The sequence below is a fragment of the Balaenoptera musculus genome, chromosome 9 (genome assembly GCF_009873245.2).
Source record: "Balaenoptera musculus isolate JJ_BM4_2016_0621 chromosome 9, mBalMus1.pri.v3, whole genome shotgun sequence".
Classification (NCBI taxonomy): Eukaryota; Metazoa; Chordata; class Mammalia; order Artiodactyla; family Balaenopteridae; genus Balaenoptera; species Balaenoptera musculus.
The window spans coordinates 77616346-77637097 of NC_045793.1; the positions used below are offsets into that span (position 1 = coordinate 77616346).

General features: G+C 41.8%; 1 protein-coding gene across 2 annotated transcripts in view; it reads left to right on the plus strand.

Annotated features, from left to right (window-relative positions):
• ABCB1 (ATP binding cassette subfamily B member 1) overlaps positions 1-20481 on the plus strand; it is a 106992-nt gene extending 86511 nt beyond the window's left edge. For both annotated transcript variants that reach the window (XM_036863678.1, XM_036863679.1), the window contains 7 exons: positions 2634-2734; positions 3995-4135; positions 6963-7119; positions 7619-7816; positions 15282-15488; positions 18931-19077; positions 19867-20481. In XM_036863678.1, the coding sequence (XP_036719573.1) occupies positions 2634-2734; positions 3995-4135; positions 6963-7119; positions 7619-7816; positions 15282-15488; positions 18931-19077; positions 19867-20073 (1158 nt within the window). In that variant the 3' untranslated portion in view covers positions 20074-20481. The remainder of the gene's footprint in view (positions 1-2633; positions 2735-3994; positions 4136-6962; positions 7120-7618; positions 7817-15281; positions 15489-18930; positions 19078-19866) is intronic.
• Positions 20482-20752: the final 271 nt, after the last annotated feature.

Below are 20752 nucleotides of genomic sequence, written 5' to 3' on the forward strand. Positions count from 1 at the left end.
TAGTACATGATGGTTTCTGAGGAAAACTCAGTGCTATTTCCTGTTCTTGAATTACAAGTTGTCTCTCTTCATAGTGTTTACTGAATCTCTGTTTAAAAGTCTTGGAGCAAAAGAAGCTGTGAGAATGCAGAGTACTAATTAATCCTTTTCCTAATTGCTTCATCGTGTGGCAAGATAAAGACAGTTGTTTAGTGATTATATTGTTTTACTCACTTTTCAAGGTCTGTAATTCATAAACTCTCACTTTTATTGGGCTGTTCACTCTAAAAAGCAATGACATTTACAAACCAATCACAAACAAAACAGACCTGCCTTAGAAGAATGTGCGCAGAAAATATTTCCTAAAATCATTACATTGAAATTTACAGTAAAGTCTGGTTTTCAGCAGACATTGTTATAGTTTGTTGAATTTTCTTACTGATGCAAAAAACCTCTTCTCTTTGTTTGAAGCCTTATAATTGAAAATATTTCTACCATGGGTCTGAACAAGGATTGTCTCTGGGGGTTTGACTGGAGGTGAATTTTTTCCTCTAACTTTTTGCTTTCTGCACTTTTAGCATTTTCTAAAATGAGTATATACTATTTTTATAATATGTAAAGAATTTTATAAAATATTTTGACATAACTTGAATCTGGACATTTTCCTGTATTGTTAGTAGCTTATGGTAAACATAGTACAATCTTCTTGGCCTGCTGGGTCAGAGTATAATATTTTTAACTTTATTTATTTATTTATTTATTTATTTATTTATTTATTTATTTATTTAATTTATTTATTTATTGTTGGCTGTGTTGGGTCTTTGTTGCTGCGCACAGGCTTTCTCTAGCTGTGTCGAGCAGGGGCTACTTTGTTGCGGTGCACGGGCTTCCCATTGCAGTGGCCTCTCCCGTTGCAGAGCATGGGCTCTAGGCACGTGGGCTTCAGTAGCTGTGGCATGTGGGCTCAGTAGTTGTGGCTCACAGGCCCTAGAACACAGGCTCAGCAGTGGCGCACGGGCTTAGTTGCTCCACCGCACGCGGGCTCTTCCCGGACCAGGGCTCGAACCCATGTCCCCTGCGTTGGCAGGCGGATTCTTAACCACTGTGCCACCAGGGAAGTCCTAACTTTATTTTTTAAATATGTTTTTGTTTTGAAGATTATGGTATTAATTTTTTTCTTCTAATATTTTTTGCATTAGTCTTTAAAACCAACAACGTCATATCAAATATCCACTGTTATCTTTGAAGTTAGGTATTTGTGTAGGATTCAGTAAAGAATAAGTAAGATTTTGGGTTGGTGATTTTTTTTATGCTGTAACTCACTCTCATGTAATTGAATGTGTCTGTATTAGAATCAGTTCCGACCAGTGTAGAGGCCAGAGAAAGGAAGAACATCTTAAACAATAAGGATAATTTCTCTTACTGATTTATAATTTAGACTTACAATTCTAAAAATTATTTCTCTTGGAATTAGAGTTAAAAGGGACTTCAGAGACCCTCTTGTCCATCCTCCTCATTTTATAGATGAGGAGAACGAGATAGAAGGGCATTTCAAGGTCTCATGCTGATGCAGGCTGAAATCTCATTTTGTACCCTGATGTTTTTTGTATTTTCCGTAGCCCTTTTACCCAGACTCCAAAAAGTGGTAAAGGATGTATTTGTCCTAGTCAAATAGCCTTGTTGGAAGTTAAATTCAATTAAAATATAGATAGAAACTTTCTGGAAAACCAATTGATAATATGTGCTGTGCTCCTTAAAAAGTAGTTTATTCCCTTTGACCTAGTAATTTAACTTTTAAGACCTTCTCCTAAGAAAATAATTCAATATGGACAAAGGTTTATGTATGAGGAATTTTATCACAACATTATTTTTAATAAGAATTGAAAGCTTTGTTCACCAATAAAGGACTGCTTAGCTGGCTGGGATAGTAAGTGGCCCTTTAAACATCCCGTTGTTAATGTATATTTAATGACATTTGAAAAGTCTCTGTATTTATTAAGGTAAAAAATAAGGCTATGAAGCCAAACATAGAACTTGAGCCCAATTTTGTTAAACAGGTATAGTTTAGAAAATAACAACATGTAAGCTATTATGTAAAATACACCAGTATGTAACTTTTCATTACCTTCTCTCTTTTCAGTATTTTCCAAATATTCTTTAGTTGTCTCAAATGACAATTATACAGAGAAAAATGTAAACATTACATTTTATAGGTATTTTAATAATATTATAATTTAATGACATTATAATAACTTTTATATATATAATAATTATAAACTTAAAATGTGACCATCATAGAAGAAAGGGCACTGCAATCGAGATAAAATACTGAGTTCCTAGGTTAATTTTGCTGCTGTAAAGCCATGTGGCTTTAGGTAAGGGCCTTTATCTGTTGAAGTTTCAGTTTCTCTTTCTGTAGAGAGGAGTTTGAATTAGCCCATCTTCCTTCCAGATCTAAATCTCGATTTGATAAATCACTTGGTATCCTTTTCTATAGCAAAGACACTCAGGAGTCATAATAAATATTATTTAATATGTAATATGTAAATAATACTTATTAATAAAATTAATTTTATGAATCTCTTATATGGAATTCAAACTAATTGCCACTGTTGGCCTTGGTGCCTTCAGTAACGGGACATTCTCTGTTACAGATTGCCACGGAAGCTATAGAAAACTTCCGAACTGTTGTTTCTTTGACTCGGGAGGAGAAGTTTGAATATATGTATGCCCTGAGTTTGCAGGTACCATACAGGTAATAACCACTGAAGAGTGGGAGGGAAGTATGGGGAGTTTTTCAATCATCAGATTTGTTTTCAGGAAGATTACTTTGGCCAGAAGGTAGGGAACAAGTGGAGAGACTTCTAGAAGGGAACCAATTGGGAAGCAATTGTAATTAATCCAAGAGAGGAATCACAAGACCTGACCTAAGGCAGGGACATCTCTGAGGTAGAGCCTGTAAGAGCAGATAACCGAGGGGAGGGGAGGGAGAGAGGTTGCTGAGAATGACCCTGATGCTGCATTTGCGTGATGGCGCTATTACATGTTCCCACTGGGAATGAGTTTTTTGTGGAACATGAAATTTGAGGTATCTGTGGAGCCTGAGGGGGTGGTCTTCTTGGGTACACCCTTCCTTCTTCTCTTTACCCTTCTCTCGTGCAGACCTTCTGTTCTTCCTTTAATGAAGTCACAGTGAGGGCTCTAAAAAGTGATGTGAACATAAGCAAGCCCATCCTCTCTGAGTCTCCTTTCTTCTTTTATCAATGGGTTTTCAAAGTTTTTAAAATGAGAGTAGAGTCTTTTTTTATGGAAAAAAAATTCACTTGAAATCCCAGTATATGAAACAGATAAAAGCAGAAGTTGATCTGATGGAAGCAGGAGTAAGGCGGCCCCCTCACCAGCCTCTCGCACCTCCACATCGCCCAGTTCCATGTGGATCAAAAAAATCCACGTGTGAACTCCTTTGCAGAGCCTTCTCTAACTCCCCTAGAGGGTTAGTGCTTCTCCTTTCTTCCTTTAACACATGATTCATAAGGTACTTCCATTGCATAAATAACAATCCAACTTGACTCCTGGGTCCCCAAGGGCAAGAACATGCCTGGTTCCTTTGTGTTGGCCCTTCGTGGTCCCTCCAGCTTGTGGTGTTGGGTCAACGTGTGTTGAACGAATGTTCACTATAGAGTACGTACATATTATATGTCCGTGGGTGGGGGAAAGGGGAGGAATTTATTAATCCCTAACAAGCTCTTCTTGTTGTCTTTGGCTTATTTTAACTTGACCTCAGTGCTTTGAGGTGTGGTTAATTCTCCATTAAAGATGAAGACAGTGGGGTTCAGAGACTAGGCATTTTCCTGAATTCTCACAAGTGGTGATGTGAGGACCAAACTTAGTGTTTTGGAGACGAAACCCATTTTTGTCTGCTGCACCTCCACACCCCACTGCTAACCCATGAAAGGTTGCGTTTTAAGGACTGAGAATTGAAAGTCAAGTAAGTTTCAGAATGTCTTCTTTTCAGAAACTCTTTGAGGAAAGCACACATCTTTGGAATCACATTTTCCATCACCCAGGCAATGATGTATTTTTCTTACGCCGGCTGTTTCCGTTTTGGCGCCTACTTGGTGGGACATGGCATCATGGACTTTCAGGATGTTCTCTTGTAAGTATGGGGGTCGTCTTTACAGTTAAACTCTAGAAATCAAACCAAGGTGCACAGTTTCATGCCTGGATAGAAAACCTTACTGTGAAGCTTCATGAAGAGATTTTGGTGATTCAGAAGATGGCATTTTGCCTCTGAGTCTCCGTGTATTATCCTGGAAGCATCTCATTTCATTTGGGGAATGTGTGTCTACCCTTCTCCCCGATGCTGACTCACACATTTGACCTTCTTGAATCCATGGCTAGCTGGGGTGGTGATTCAATGAGGAGTTTCCAGAAGGCCTGGGTGTTTGGGAAGAAGCCTAACCCGGAGCCAAGTACCTGGTTCCTTTTAAAGGATTCTAAACAGGGCGGCCAAAGAATGGGTGTGGAGCACTGAATTCTGAGAGCCCCGGAAGATTCCAGGATAAATTTGCTTTCTTTCATAAGAGAAAAGCAGTTAGAAGGTAAGAGCTGGAGAAATGCAGAAATGACAAAGGAAAGCTCGATTGGAGTATCTGCTCCATCACTGTGAATGCAGAAAATTGTACCTCAGTCAGGAGAAGACAGACCTGGACTTAACTTATATTTCTAAAATACTAAAATATGCAGTTTGGTAGTGAAAATTACGTGTAATTTTTCTGAGTGTCTAGGTTTGGTGATGGCTGAGCTGCCCTTTGATACCATACCGTAATTAATGGTGATACAGTTTTACATTTAAAGCAGCATCATTGAAGCCTGGGAATATGTGTTAGTATAATATTTCCATCCTATTTAGACATTGACTTGTGCGTGCATTACAGTTTTCTCAGGATGACTCCAACAGAAGATTTAAAATTTCCACTCAATATCTTTCTGATAATTGATATGCAGGTACTATTTATAACTATAACCAAAAGATCAAAACCAGGCATCATTGGCATTGGTGCTTTGATTAGATAATTATTTGATATATTGCTTTACTCCGAGGTTAAGGTATTCAATTGATGGAAATTGCTGACTCGTGGACTTTCAGATTTGGAAAATCCATCTTCCAAGTAAGGGATGGGGAGACCTGGCTGAAGAGCAGTCCATTTTAAACAGATTCCACAGGTCTAAATGATAACAAGCCCAAGATGAACCATCTGTGTGATTTATTTAGAGCTATTAAAAAGAAAAAAGAAAAAAACACTGTGTGCTCCATTAACTCAGGAATAGAGTCCAAAGGAATGGACCTGATGGACTCATGGCATTATTCTGGGAGATTCCTAATATTATGTCAGTTCCCGGTCCACTGTTTAAAAAGGCATTTTCATAAATGTGTCCAGAGAAGGGCAGCTGAAATATTGAAAGTGAAGGGAGTTACCAAAGATGCAAAGGGTTTTGAAAATAATATTCCAGTACTTTGAAGGGATGTATTATGCAAAAGGATGTACATTTTTCTTGGTTTGAAAAGGAAGTTTTTAACAATAGACTTCCTCAATCAAACTTCCTCCGTCCTAAAACCAAGGATGGAAGCTAGCTTAGGGGATGTGCCCTGGCACAAGCATTGAGAGCTGGACTTGACATTCTGTGAAGTCCTTCCCAACTTTAAGCTGCTGTGACTCCCATGTCGTAGATTAAGAATGCCGATGAGGGCTCCCCTGGTGGCGCAGTGGTTGGAAATCCGCCTGCCAATGCAGGGGACACGGGTTCGTGCCCCGGTCCGGGAAGATCCCACATGCCGCGGAGCAACTAGGCCCGTGAGCCACAACTACTGAGCCTGCGCATCTGGAGCCTGTGCTCCGCAACGAGAGGCCGTGACGGTGAGAGGCCCGCGCACCGCGATGAAGAGTGGCCCCCGCTTGCCACAACTAGAGAAAGCCCTCGCACAGACACGAAGACCCAACACAGCCATAAATAAATAAATTAATTTTAAAAATTAAAAAGAAAAAAATACATAATAAATGCAATTCAGTGTTCACCTTTAAAAAAAAAAAAAAAAAAGAATGCCGATGAAAGGAATTCCCTGGCGGCCCAGTGGTTAGGACCTGGCGCTTTCAGTGTGGTGGCCTGGGTTCGATCCCTGGTGGGGGAACTAAGATCCTGCAAGCCGTGTGGCATGGCCAAGAAAAAAAGTCGATGCATCTTGAGAGCAGCATGATATCTGGCTCTTTAAGGAACTCTGTTTGCAGTACAGTTCACAGGTTTTCTAAGAATCTGATGTAATCCAGCAAAACTGCCTATACCCGTTATTGATTGCCACAAATAACGCTGCATGACAACCACCCACTACCCCCCCCAGTGACACACGATAATAAACATTTATTTTTGCCCTTAAGTTTGGGGGTCAGCTGGGCAGTTCTGCTGATCTGGGCATAGTGGATCTCAGCTGGGCTCGCTCTTGTGTGCAGTGAGTAACAGGCTAGTTGGCTGGGGCCCACGGCACTCTTCTGTCTGTGCCTTGTCTGCCAGCAGCTAGGTGGGCTTGTGGTAGTGGCGGAGAGAGAGAGAGAGAGAGAGAAGCATGCAAGGCCCCCTGAGTCATAGGCTTGGACCTGGCAACAGTCACTTCTGCCACATCCTGTTGGCTAAAGCAAATTCCAAGGCCAAACCAGATTCAAAGGGTAGGAAAGCAAATTCTACTTCTTCAGTGGAGGGGCTGCAAAGTCACTTACAAGAAGGTGAGGACACAGAGAGAGATGAAACATGGGGTCATCTTACAATCAGTCAGTTACACCGATATGAACTTATAAGGAAAAGTGGTTTTTTTGGAAACTTTTTGACTAACGTGTTGTGACCGTTTGAGATCGTGCTCTGGGTGTAGGAGTGTCACCTTCCTAGCATTGCAATCCTAACTCTTTGCACCGTTTTGTCTTTGTCGTTGGCAGAGTGTTCTCAGCCATTGTCTTCGGCGCGATGGCTGTGGGACAGGTCAGTTCATTTGCTCCTGACTATGCCAAGGCCAAAGTGTCAGCAGCCCATGTCATCATGATCATTGAAAAAACCCCTGTGATCGACAGCTACAGCACGGAAGGCCTAAAGCCGGTCAGTTTGATGTTTTGATTACATGATCTGCTCCTAACTGATGAACTTTAGTATTCTAAGTGGAAGTTTAATAAAATCTGTGCTTTTTTTATTTGGTGGTAATAAAATGAAAGTTTCTCGGTCATTTTAGTTCATTTTTAGTAAATGCTGATAATACACGTTAACGTCTAGTACTTTTGTAGAACAAAGCCACACGGATGTAGAAATACTGCCCATTTTATACACAAATCCTGCTAATCAGGTTTTACTATATATGTAGGTTACCCTGTTCTTGGGGAACAGATTTGAGTGTTCACATTTGTATTGTGTTAACGAGACGTGCTGTGAAAACACTGACCCTTTTAGATCTTATGTATTATTACATTTTAGCAGTTACAAATGAAGCCTGACTGTAATACAAGTTCACTACCTTCTGATACCTGGCGGTAGAGAGGGTTGGCTAATTGTGAATTTTCAGGATTGCAGCAATCAAATTTACTGTTTATTGTTCTGATTTTAGAATACAGTGGAAGGAAATGTGACATTTAATGAAGTCGTGTTCAACTATCCCACTCGACCAGACATCCCAGTGCTTCAGGGGCTGAGCCTCGAGGTGAAGAAGGGCCAGACGCTGGCCCTGGTGGGCAGCAGCGGCTGTGGGAAAAGCACGGTGGTCCAGCTCCTGGAGCGGTTCTACGACCCCTTGGCTGGAACAGTGGTGAGCACACTTTTTTCTTCTTTTTAAAAAAATTTTATTGGAGTAGAGTTGATTTACAGTATTGTAAATCACTGAGCAAAGTGATTGAGTTATACATATACATATATTCATTCTTTTTCAGATTCTTTACCTGTATGGGTTATTACAGAATACTGAGTAGAGTTCCCTATACTATAGGGAACACATACAGTAGGTCCTTGTTGGTTATCTATTTTATATATAGTAGTGTGTGTATGTTAATCCCAAGCTCATAATTTATTCCTCCCTGCCATGTTTCCCCTTTGGTAACCCTAAGTTTGCTTTCTATGTCTGTGAGTCTATTTCTGTTTTGTAAATAAGTTCATTTGTATTATTTTTTGAGATTCCACATGTAAGTGATATTATACGATATTTGTCTTTCTCTGACTTACTTCACTTAGTGTCATAATCTCTAGGTCCTTCTGAGCACTTTCTTATTCAGCTCATTTCAGTTTTTTCATCTTCTAAATGCCTAGATGTATTTTTTTTTGGTAGTTTTTTTTTTTTTTTGATGTGGACTATTTTCAAAGTCTTTATTGAATTTGTTGCAATATTACCGCTGTTCCATGCTTTGGCCTTTTGGCCGTGAGGCATGTGGGATCCCAGCTCCCCGACCAGGGATCGAACCCGCAGTGGAAGGCAAGGTGTCAACCACTGGACTGCCAGGGAAACCCCTGCCTAGATGTATTTAATTCTCAACTATAAGCCATGGCTTTACAAACTTTTAAACAACGGTCCCACTTAAAGTCTGACATCCTAGATATAGTCTCCAAGCTGTGTCCACTGCCCCAGCCAACTTCTCCAGCCTTTCTCTCAACCCTGCTACTCTGCCTTCCTCTGCAAGCAGCCTTTTTACCAGCCATCCCCCTTCCCTTGGTTAGGTCTCAGTTTACATGAGCAGTTGCAGGAAAAAAAGCCAGAAAGACAGAGGAGGGGTGCTGAGAGAGACTAGTAAGATGGAAGCCAGGGATGGGAAGGGTTTCAACAAGGAGAAGGTAGTCGGCACTGACAAATGCCATGGAGAGATGGGCTAAGACGGAGACTGAAAGCACATGGGAGGATTTGGCAATTAATGGGCTGCTTCTGACATTTCACAGTCTTCTCAGTGAAGTGATGGTGGTAGGAAACAGTTGAGCATGGCTGAGGTGTGGTTAGGAGGGGAAATGGAGCCTGAGCCAAGTGTAGACTAGAAGATCAAAGGAGAAGGCAAGGAAAATAAAAATGGGGAGGCAGAGCCCAGGGAAGATGTTTAGCATGGGGAATCTTGAACATTTTTATGGCTGAGGATGAGATAAAACCATTGATGGAGAGGGAATTCAAACACCTTCTAAGGCAAATTAAAAAAAGCGAGATCAACAAATTTGGGAAACAGATAAAGAACATAGAGGGATTCACTTTTGTTTCCTGAACTAAAAGAGTAAGTGAAGGGTCAAATTTATTCATGCAACATTCAATAAACTGTCAGTGAGTTCCTGTCAGGGACTGTCTTAGGTACTGGGAATGAGATAGGAGTCTTGAAGGGAGTAGTGACATGTTATTACTATTGTTATTTTTTGGCCGAGCTGCGCAGCTTGTGGGATCTTAGTTCCCCAACCAGGGATTGAACCCGAGCCATGGCAGTGAAAGCGCGAAGTCCTAACCACTGGACCGCCAGGGAACTCCCGGGAGTAGTGGATTTTTAAATGACTATAATGGGGACTAGGAAAAGAATCAAACTAGGAAGGAATGGAATTGAGAGGAAAACATTTTCATTCTGTAGGCACTGAGTTACTGGTCAAACTCAGAGGTGATATTCAAAATATTCAACAACTGGAATGGGCCTGGGCACTGCCCATCCAGGATGGACACCTACTTTGTGTAGTCAGAGCGATGCCTGCCAGCTCTATATGGGCCCTACTTGCGTTAATGATTGATGTGAAAATAGAATTTTCATCCTGTAGGCCAGGGCCCTTTTCACTTCCCCACGGTAATCACGGTTATCATAAATATTTCTTATATTGTATTCACAGACAGTTATGCCTTTACTCAGTCCATTCTTTGACAGTTGTGGAAGCTTTGTTCTTCCTTAAGCTTTGTTCTTCATTTGTACTACCTTGTTTTATATTTTCTGTGAATTCTGACTTTCTGCTTCAATTTTGTGGTTAAAGTTTGGACAGAGAACTCTCAATGAAAACCTTGCTGACACATGAAGCAATCAGAGGAGGAAGTTTTAGCTCTCAGACACTGATTGTGGTCCTTAAGAGACATTTATTAAGCAGTGTGTTAAATGTTGAGCTCTAATGAGTTATAGGGGAAGGTGTCTGTCCTCAAAGATTTCTACTGAAGAGATGGGACATATCCCTCCGTGAGTTCTATTAAAGAAGAAGATAGGCCTAGAGCTAGTTCTTAAGGGGTAACTAGAGCTGGTTGCATAAAGTTGTAAGGGTGAGCAATCAAGGCATCTTTCGATGAAAGAGATAACGTGAGCTGTGGCTGATGATTGATTTGTTCCCAATGCAGCATATAGGCCAGTTTGGCTGAAATAGCAGATTTAATTAGAGTAATGGTTCTCAAACTTTTTTGATTATAACCCACTTAGGAAAGACCAAAAGAATTCCCTCCCCACCCTTACTACACTCACAGTCACTGTAGTGGGAAAAAACACTTGGCGTTAATAGTGTTGGAGTTGAAAACAACAATGGTAAACATACGTGCAGTAATTAGACAAGAAGAAAGTAAAGAAATTAATGATTATTCTCCATGTACAGAAGCACAAGGGGAGCGAAATTTAAAACATGGACCGTATCAGTTATGGTTCAGTGTAGGAAACAGAAACTGCTCTAGGTTTTTCAAGCAGATACATATTCAATCAATAAGGGGAATTCGGTGCTTGCGGAATCACTGGAAGGGCTGGAAGAGTGGAAGTGAAAGTAAAAGTCAGCACTCCCAACGTTCAAATCACAGCGTCGCAGCTGGGGTCCTGTGGCCAGGAGGTTGCGGGAAATTGGGCCAGTGTCACAGTTGCTCCAAAGCTGAAGACACAAGACCAGAGTGTGGGTGTGGTAAAAACTCCCGTCTGCCGAAACACAAGTGTTAGTTTACCACGGCCTCTGTCTCCCAGATTTTGCACACTGCATCTCACTGGTAGAACCTCAGTTACTTCTAGAACCAGAAGCGAGCCTGGGAAACAGTTTTTAGTCCTCCACTCCCTTGATATGTGGAAGGACAGACACAGAAGAATATGGAAATGAATGCTGAGTGTATAGGAGAGTAACCATCTCAAGACAACACTGATCATGACCTGAAAACAAAGTGTCCTCCTCCATTGCAGGGAATACGATGATCTGCTCCTGTGCATTTACACTAGAGCTTCGAAATACTGCCAAGTGCTCCACGGCAGCCAGACTTCTTAGTGGAAGTGTCCTCAATAAACATTAGTAAATGTGCCAAGTTTTATTTATGAATGTCAATTAGTGACCCTGAATAACTCAGTTAATAGGTTATTAGTGATTAGTTCTTTTTTTTTTTTTTTGGCCACACCTCGTGGCATGCAGGATCTTAGTTCCCCCACCAGGGATTGAACCCACACCCCGTGCAGTGGAAGCTTGGAGTCTTTTTCTAAATATTTATTTATTTGGTTGGTTGCACCGGGTCTTAGTTGTGGCAGATGGGCTCCTTAATTGCAGCTTGCCAGCTCCTTAGTTGCAGCATGCAGTCTTCTTAGTTGTGGCATGTGGGCTCCTGAGTTGTGGCAGGCCAGCTCCTTAGTTGTGGCATGCGGGCTCCTTGGTTGTGGCATGCATGTGGGATTTAGTTCCCTGACCAGGAATTGAACCCGGGCCCCCTGCATTGGGAGCTTGGAGTCTTATCCACTGTGCCACCAGGGAAGTCCCGAAGCACACGGAGTCTTAACTGCTGGACCGCCAGGGAAGTCCTGTGATTAGTTCTTGTTGCCATAAAAAATGAGTCTATGCATTTGAACGTCATTTGATCATAATGATCACTTGAAGCAAGGACTTGACCCTGAGGAGGTCGGGAAATCCTCATGACCATCAACGAGCCTCGAATCACACTCTGAGAAACATTGACCTGAGCGGAGGTTCTCAAGCTGGCATGGATCATAATGGCCTAGAGAGCTAATAGAGAACACAGCCACCCCGGCTCATTTATGAAGGTCAGGGCCTAGCCTTTTCATTTTTATGATTTTTCCTAGGTGATTCTGATGCCAACCAGAGGTGGAGAACCTCTGAACTGATAACTTTAAAAGGTTTAGATCAAATTGTGGCGAGTCTTGCAAAACCAAGCTATGGAATTGTTCAGGGAGTGGAGTTTCCAAGTTTGGTGGGGCCTGAAAGTTGTACAATTTCAGGGATTCTACTTGAAAGAATACAAAGTTATGAACACACAATTAGATACGAAAGTGAGTATTTCCTTCAAATGAGAAAAATTCACAACAAAATATTAAAACCTTAAAGAGTCTGGTCCCTCTCCTTTTTAGGCAGGTTATCCTAAACGCTTACCCAGAAGACCTGGACTCTCTCCCATCCAGAGCGCCGTTCAACTCCCAGCATTTGCCTGCAAATGGGCGTCCTTGAATCTGAAGTTCATTAGCTTCACTGAGACTCACTCTGGTTTTAGTCTTCCCCTGACCTTTCCTTTCTTCCCTTGCCAGCCCATGCTATGCACTGCCACCAGAGTTCTCTCTCCCCCTTAGGAAAACAGTTAGCAGACTGTTGTCTGGGTATTACCCAGTGGGTACCTGGGCTAAGATGGAGACATTGCTCTTTTGAGGGAAGACAGAAAGTATTTTTCAATTCTGAGACACTGTGTTGCTAAAATCCAACCTGTCGTGTGTAGATCCGATCCGAGCTCCCTCAGTCACTAAGAGTGTGTGACCTTGCCCAAGTGACTTAACTCTGCTCATGTCCTCATCGGTAAAATGGGGATTAAAATCACGTCTACCTCGCGAGCGTTGTCGTGACTATTAAACGAGAGAGGGCATGAGGTGTACTTACAGCAGGACCTATAATATAGTCAATGCTCAATATTTTATCTATGATTACCATTTCAGAGTAAATACATACAGCAGGATAATACATATTTAACATTTGATTGTGCTACTGAAATCAGGTAGTAGATTTAAGTTTAGAACAGAGATAGCTCGTCATTTTAATTTAGCCTTTCATTGTTTTTGTTTATTTGTTTGTTTTTTGGCCTTTCATTGTTATTGTCAATGTGTTACTTTAAGTTTTTATTTAGGCCAGTATCTTTTTTTTTCTTTTCCGCCATGCCACACAGCATGTGGGATCTTAGTTCCCCGACCAGGGATCAAACCTAAAGCCCCTGGATTGGAAGTGCAGAGTCTTAACCACTGGACCACCAGGGAAGTCCCAGGGCCAGTATCTTTTGAGCAGTGTTCACTGACTCCCTGGACTTCCTTGGTCTTCCCTCAGATGGCCACCCATGCCTCAGCCAAAGAAGCTCTGCGTTGATCTTTTTACATTTGGTCTTCTAAACGTGTTTTCCCTAAGGAAAGGATTCTTTAGCAAACACAGGTTTTAAATAGTTTGTAGTTGCTGTGTATAGCGTGGGGATGAGGAGGCCCAAGCATCTTCTTGTATGCAGTGTGATGGAGAAACTCATTAAAACTTGCTGGGATCAGTCATGTTTGTCTGACTGTATTCGTTCGACAATGTCTATTTTTTCTCCCAGGGGTATAAGCCTGGAAAAAAGTTTTTTAAAAAACTACTCTTTCAAAAAAAAAACAAAAAAACTACTCTTTCTTTCCTCAGATTTCCGTTTTTCACACAGTTCTATCGAACAAGATCTGCTTTTTCGCCACATCCTTGTATGGTTTTTCCTGCCTCTCTTCACTCTCTACTTTCCACCTTCACTTAATACTGTGAAGAAGCCTGGAGCATAGATGCTTGGAATAGTCTCCATGGCAACCGGGCTCAGTACTAATAAGGTCATGGGTGTGTTTTCCATCCATCTTTGCTCCTGCCAGCTTCACAAACAGAAGCTGTCTTCCTGCAGCAAAGACTGTACCCTACCCCTGGCCAGCTGTCTCCCAGAGGCACCCAGCCAGGTACATGGGATTCAAAGTGTATATATAGCTCAGAATATACTCATCACCACTATTATAGAAGCTCGAAGCTGAGTCACTGATGTCTTCTTCAGCGAGGATGAACAGCTCTCACTTGAATGCCAGTGTTCTCTTGCAAAGTAGATCTTTGGGGAAGACACGTCTGCATCAGAGAGTAAGGATTTTTATCGGCCAGGCTGTATGGGTATGCCCCAGGCTTCTGCAGGATAATCCAAGGGGAGACAGGTCACTAGAGAAAAGGCAGCCTCTCCCTCCTGCCCCTTTGGGTCAGCATCCAAATCGCAGCCAGTCCTTCACATACCCTGTGCCCAGTAGGGTTTATACATGACTTCATTTAATCCTCAATTCTGTGCCTTCAGGAATTATCATTCCCATTTTACACGCAAAGAAACTAAGAGACCTTAATTCACATTCCTAAGACCAACAACGATTTAGAGATATAACAGCCACCATCCGACGCTCGCTTCTGTTTCATTTAAGTCCTCAAAAACTTAGATCCTAACTAACAGGTCAGTTAGATCCTAACTAACAGGTCAGATCAGAAACGTGACCTACAAACCTATTATATGGTATAGCAGTTAGTTATTTCCAATCTAATGGTGGCTACTTTTCCTGTGAAAAATCAGTACATAAGAATAAGGATGCCAGAATACATCCCAGAATTAGAATGTATTTTATTAGTTTCCTGTGGCAGCTATAACAAATTACAGCAAATTTAGTGGGATAAAACAACACAGATTTATCTTACAAATTCTGGAGGTCAGGTGTCCGAAGTGGATCTCACTGGGCTAAAGTCAAGGTGTCAGCAGGGCTCTGTGCCTTCTGGAGGCTCTAGGGGAGAATCTGCTTTCTTACCTTTTCTAGCCCGTGGCCCCTTCCTGCATCTTCAAAGCCGGCAATGACCGGTTGAGTCTTCCTCATATTGCTCCACTGTGATATCCACTCTACTGCCCCCCTCTTGCACAGTTAAGGACCATTATGATTATGTTGGGTCCACCTGGATAATCTAAGGTAACCTCGTCATTTTGAGGTCAGCTGATGGGCAACCTTACATCGTAATTCCATCTACACTTGTGAATAACATTCGCAGGTTTCATGAATGAGAACATGGATATCTTGGATGGAGGAGAGGTGCATTATTCTGCCTACCACATGCATAGGGTTAAAACAGAAGAAATATGATGGTTCCTCAAAGCATACAATTATGACCTTATTCAGTTAACCTTGACAATCCAAACTGAAAACAACAACAAAATTCTCATAATAACTTGGCAGTCTTAATGTATGAAATAACGATATTAATTTTGCTAAATTCAAAAAATGTGCTGGTTCTGAAGATGATCTGTGATCTCTTGTTTTCAGCTAATTGACGGCAAGGAAATAAAGCACCTGAATGTCCAGTGGCTCCGAGCACACATGGGCATTGTGTCCCAGGAGCCCATCCTGTTTGACTGCAGCATCGGCGAGAACATCGCCTACGGGGACAACAGCCGGGTCGTGTCACAGGAGGAGATCGTGCAGGCAGCCAAGGAGGCCAACATACACCCCTTCGTCGAGACGCTGCCTGATGTAAGTCTCTCTCCAAATAAGGTGCCTGGGAGCCTGTGGCAGCCCCCCTGGCCTATGCTTGTGACTTCTAAAGGGCTGGATCCCAAAGGTGAAATGAGCAACTAAAACACACGTCCACCTGTATACAAGCATCTGCCCGCACTTCCCATCCCCAGTGGATGTGATGTTTACCTGATCACCCGACTCACTCCCTGTGAGCAGCCTGACCAAAAAGTACATAATGCCTGGGAGACCTTTCCCTCCAAGTCTGGGTGCAGCGCCCACAGAAGCAAGCGTGACCCTCCCCCACCATTTCTCTCCCAACCTTCCTTCCTTCCACCTCCTTGCCGCTCTCCCCCAAGCCTCAAACCTCCCTCTGTGGAGTCAGGCCAGGCCAGGGAACTGGCCCCATGCCAGAAAGAAGGCTCTGAGTAAGGCTGAGCCACTGGAGTGTCCGTGGTGTCGTGTCGTCTCTCACCATTGCACGTTCCATGCGCCCCAACCTCTGCTTGTAGGGCTGATGATTGAAACCTTCCCTGGGCTGTTGTCCCACGGATGCCTTCTGAATTCCTCCTAGGAAGTTAGGTAAATGGAACCTCTTGCCCTCTCTTAAGCCTCTTAGGTGCTGTATTTGGCCTTGCAATCTAGACCTATCTTCTCTAACCCACCCGCCCCCATTATCACAGTTATGTTCTTTATTTTAAGGAAGTGCCCCCCTTAAAAAATAAAGCTCAGTAGCCTGAAACTGGCGGAGAAGGTCCTCTCCTCATGGGGAAACTTGGCAATGCCTTATGGCCCCAACCCTCTCCCAAGATTTCCTTTTCTGGAGGCTCTTCTTTGGGTAACTGCTGTCACCACACATCATAAGCCCCAGGGAAGAGGCATTGTCCCCTCTCCTCCTTTAACCTTCTAGCCCATCTGTGGATAATTGGCCCTTCCCAAGGCTAGCATGTAACTTTAATTCCCTTTACTCATGGCGAAGTCAGTGTTCTCAGAGTCTGGGCGTGGGCCAGGACATCAGCGTCACCTGGGATCTTGTAAGAAATGCAGATTTTCAGGCCTGACCCCAGACCTGCTGAATCAGAAACTTGGAGGTAGGGTCTAGCAATCTGTGTTTTAATATCCCAGGTGATACTGATGCAGGTAAAGTTTGAGAACCACTGGGCTAGGGGTTAACAAAGGCAAATACAGAGAGTAATTATTATCTAGCTTATGAAATATACCTTGCCCCTCTCACATTTGTCTACCACCAGGACCTACCTTTCTGGGCTTTGGGCTCTGTCTACAGAGCATACCTGTAGACATCATAATTCTTTTCCTCAATGTCTAGACCTGGAAAGAGAAGGCAAAACCACTTAAGTCCTATTTTCTGTCCAAGGACCTACTTCTTCACCTGAGTGGTTCGCACTAGGATTTACCTCACCCTGCAGGGGGCTGGTCTAGTTTCCTCCTCTCAGGGGTACAGCCCTGCCTTTATCTGCCTCAACAGGATCGATACTGTGGCAGTGCAGCCTGGCAACCTCTGCACCCTCATGGGACTCGCTCCAGTGCTCTGGCCTCCCTGGTGGCTGCAGCTCTGGGTTGGGCCAGTCCCTAGCATCTGCTGGAACCTCCCCTGGGCTCACTTACTCCACCTGCAGGTGGAGAGCTCTATGTTGAGTGCCATAGAACTAAGGTTGCCAGAAATAGCAAGTAAAAACAGGCAACCCTACATAGAATGAATTTTTTTTTAATTGAAGGATAGTTGATTTACAATGTTGTGTTAATTTCTGCTGTACAGCAAAGTGATTCAGCCCTATATATATATATATATATATATATATATATATATATACACACACACACATTCTTTTTTTAATATTCTTTTTCATTATGCTTTATCATAGGATACTGAATATAGTTCTCTGTGCCATACAGTAGGACCTTGTTGTGTGTCCATTCCATATATAATAGCTTACATCTGCTAACCCCAGCCTCCCACTCCGTCCCTCCCCTCCCCCCTTCCCCCTTGGCAACCACAAGTCTGTTCTCTATGTCTATGAGTCTGTTTCTGTCTCGTAGACAGGTTCATTTGTGTCATATTTTAGATTCCGGAAATGTATAAGTGATATCATAATGGTATTTGTCTTTCTCTTTCTGACTTCACTTAGTATGATAATCTCTAGTTGTATCCATGTTGCTGCAAATGGCATTATTTTGTTCTTTTTTATGGCTGAGTAATATTCCATTGTATATATGTACCACATATTCTTTGTCTATTCATCTGTCGATGGACATTTAAGTTGCTTCCATGTCTTGCTATTGTGAATAGTGCTGCTATGAATATAGGGGTGCATGTGTCTTTTTGAGTTATAGTGTTCTCTGGATATATGCCCAGGAGTGGGATTGCTGGATCATACGGTAATTCTATTTTTAGTTTTCTGAAGAACCGCTATACTGTTTTCCATAGTGGCTGCACCAGCTTAACATTCCCACCAACAGTGTAGGAAGTAGAACATGAATTTTAAAGTCATACTCTGGATGTCAGAGCCCACAGTTTGACTAACATTTCAGCCTGGCAAGGACCTGAAAATAAAAAGATAATATGGTTTTTTTAGGTTACACATTACATTTCTGCTCTCCCCTACATACCCTATTAATTCCTGTCCTTATCATCATATTGGATACTTAGTGAGCATTATCTACTCTGGGAAACAATACGTGAAAAATTTCAGGAGAACTCTGAAAACAAAAGTAAATCAGGAGATTTCAGCTTTTCAAGTTAGATATTGAATAGAATTTCTTAGCATCCATTAAAATTGTTGAAGCTTTGGAGATAGTCTTATAAAAACAGACAACAAAAGGCTAGCATCCCAAGAATTTCTTCCCTTCCTCACTTTATTTTTTTTAAAGGATATTATCATAATCGACATTTTATTTTTTTAACATCTTTATGGCATATAATTGCTTTACAATGGTGTGTTAATTTCTGCTGTATAACAAAGTGAATCAGCTATACGTATACATACATCCCATATCCCCTCCCTCTATGCGTCCTTTCTCACTTTAAAATAATGCAGAGAGCATCACCTGCTGGTTATAAATAAAATGAGTTTCAATTATTTTATTATGCATAGACTGTTAAAATCAAATTTCCTTCCTCCTACCAATCTTTGTCCCAAATGCAATGAAACCAGAAGGCTGGAAGAGCCTCACATTGCAACAGTCATCTTCCTCATAAATATGTTGACTTGTCTACACTAAAGCATAACTTTTAAGACCCAAACGTCTGTTTTCAAGAAGAGAGGTTAATCCTGCCATTTAGAGCTATGTTTTTGTTGTTTAACTCTCCTTCAACCCATTCTTAGCTTCTGAACCTAAACTTTTTGGGGATATGGAAGTGGTTATCCTACTTTCTGCAAGCAAACTCTCTTTCAGAACTTTATCAGTTCTACTTTTCATAATAACAAAACCCTATTTACAGAAATATAACACCAGAGTAGGAGACAAAGGAACTCAGCTCTCTGGTGGCCAGAAACAGCGCATTGCAATAGCTCGTGCCCTTGTTAGACAGCCTCATATTTTGCTTCTGGATGAAGCTACATCAGCTCTGGATACAGAAAGTGAAAAGGTAAGAATTTAACATGGACTCATTCACACTTGAAGCAGTTGCCCCTTAAAAGGTTTAAATTATGCTTCTATCTTCTACAGTAGAGAGCCAAATTCAGCCAGATACTGAGTTTTGTTACTTTCAGTGGAATTTAAACATTTTCAGTAGCTGTTATGCAAGAGAACTAAGATGAAACAAGGCAGATTAGTCTTATAACACTTGTGCTCCAAAAATCAGCCCCAGATCACTTTGTATTGATCTAAGAAGCTGCATTCAGGAGGCATAGTCCCATTTCTACTGGCAGCATTTCCTCAACAACTATATAAAAAAGTGGAAGCACAGAACAATGTTAAAAGCTGACTGTACTTGAAGGTAAATACTAGCAATTGTTTTCAGTTTGAGAGAAAGTTGAGTATTCAGGTATCTGAAAGATAAACTCATTCTGATTTTTTTTAATCTTAAAAATAACAAAATTCAAGGAGGCTGTGTTTGGCCTGTGCTCAGGCTTCCTGAATTTACTGTAGTGCTAGACCAGAAGGATGCCGCAAGGCTGGGCACACTACTAAGTGCTTCTAAATGATTGCATAGGCTGTATTTACAGTCGTGACTTTGAGATAAACCAAACTAGGATTCAGTATTCTTCTGATATGACAGATCCCTTGCTTTGTAAAATCTATGTTATAGTCCATTGACACAACTGTTAAAGAAGCAGGTATCATTGGAGAAATTAATTGTGAGGCTTGTTACGGAGGAGAAATTCAAGGGAGTGGATTATCATGATCAGAGTTAATTTGTGTGATTATTGAACAGGTTGTCCAAGAAGCCCTGGACAAAGCCCAAGAAGGGCGCACCTGCATTGTGATCGCTCACCGCCTGTCCACCATCCAGAACGCAGACTTGATAGTGGTGTTTCAGAATGGCAGAGTCAAGGAGCACGGCACACACCAGCAGCTGCTGGCACAGAAAGGCATCTATTTCTCCATGGTCAGTGTCCAGGCTGGAGCAAAGCGCCAGTGAACTGTGACCGTATGAGCTATTAAATATTGCCTAATATTTGTGTTAAAATATGGCATTTAATCAAAATTTAAAAAGTGAGCACTCCCTGGGAAAACTATGTAGAGTTACTTATTTAACATTTCCTGCTGCGGTGGAAGATCATTCCACCCAGTTCACAGTCTTCGGAGACTATAATTGAAGGAACAGAAAGAAACAGCATCAACTGGAGAAAAGTAATGGTTTGAATTGCATTATAAAACGTATAGAATCATTCAAAGTAGATTTTGTTAATAAAGTGTATAATTTTTGTTTATATTTTCTTATTCAGACTGTAACTGACTACCTTGCTAAAAGATTATAGAAGTAGCAAAAAGTACTGAATGTTTGCATAAAGTGCCTATAATAAAACTAAACTTTTATATGACTGGAGTCATCTTGTCTAAAGTGCCTGTAAATCTATCATCTCCCAGTTGGACTACTGAAGATCGTTTCTGCACTTTAAAAAAAGGACTTCTTTTTTTTTTTTTTTTTTAAATTTATTTATTTATTGATTTATGGCTGTGTTGGGTCTTCGTTTCTGTGAGAGGGCCTTCTCCAGTTGCGGCAAGCGGGGGCCACTCTTCATCGCGGTGCGCGGGCCTCTCACTATCGCGGCCTCTCTTGTTGCGGAGCACAGGCTCCAGACGCGCAGACTCAGCAA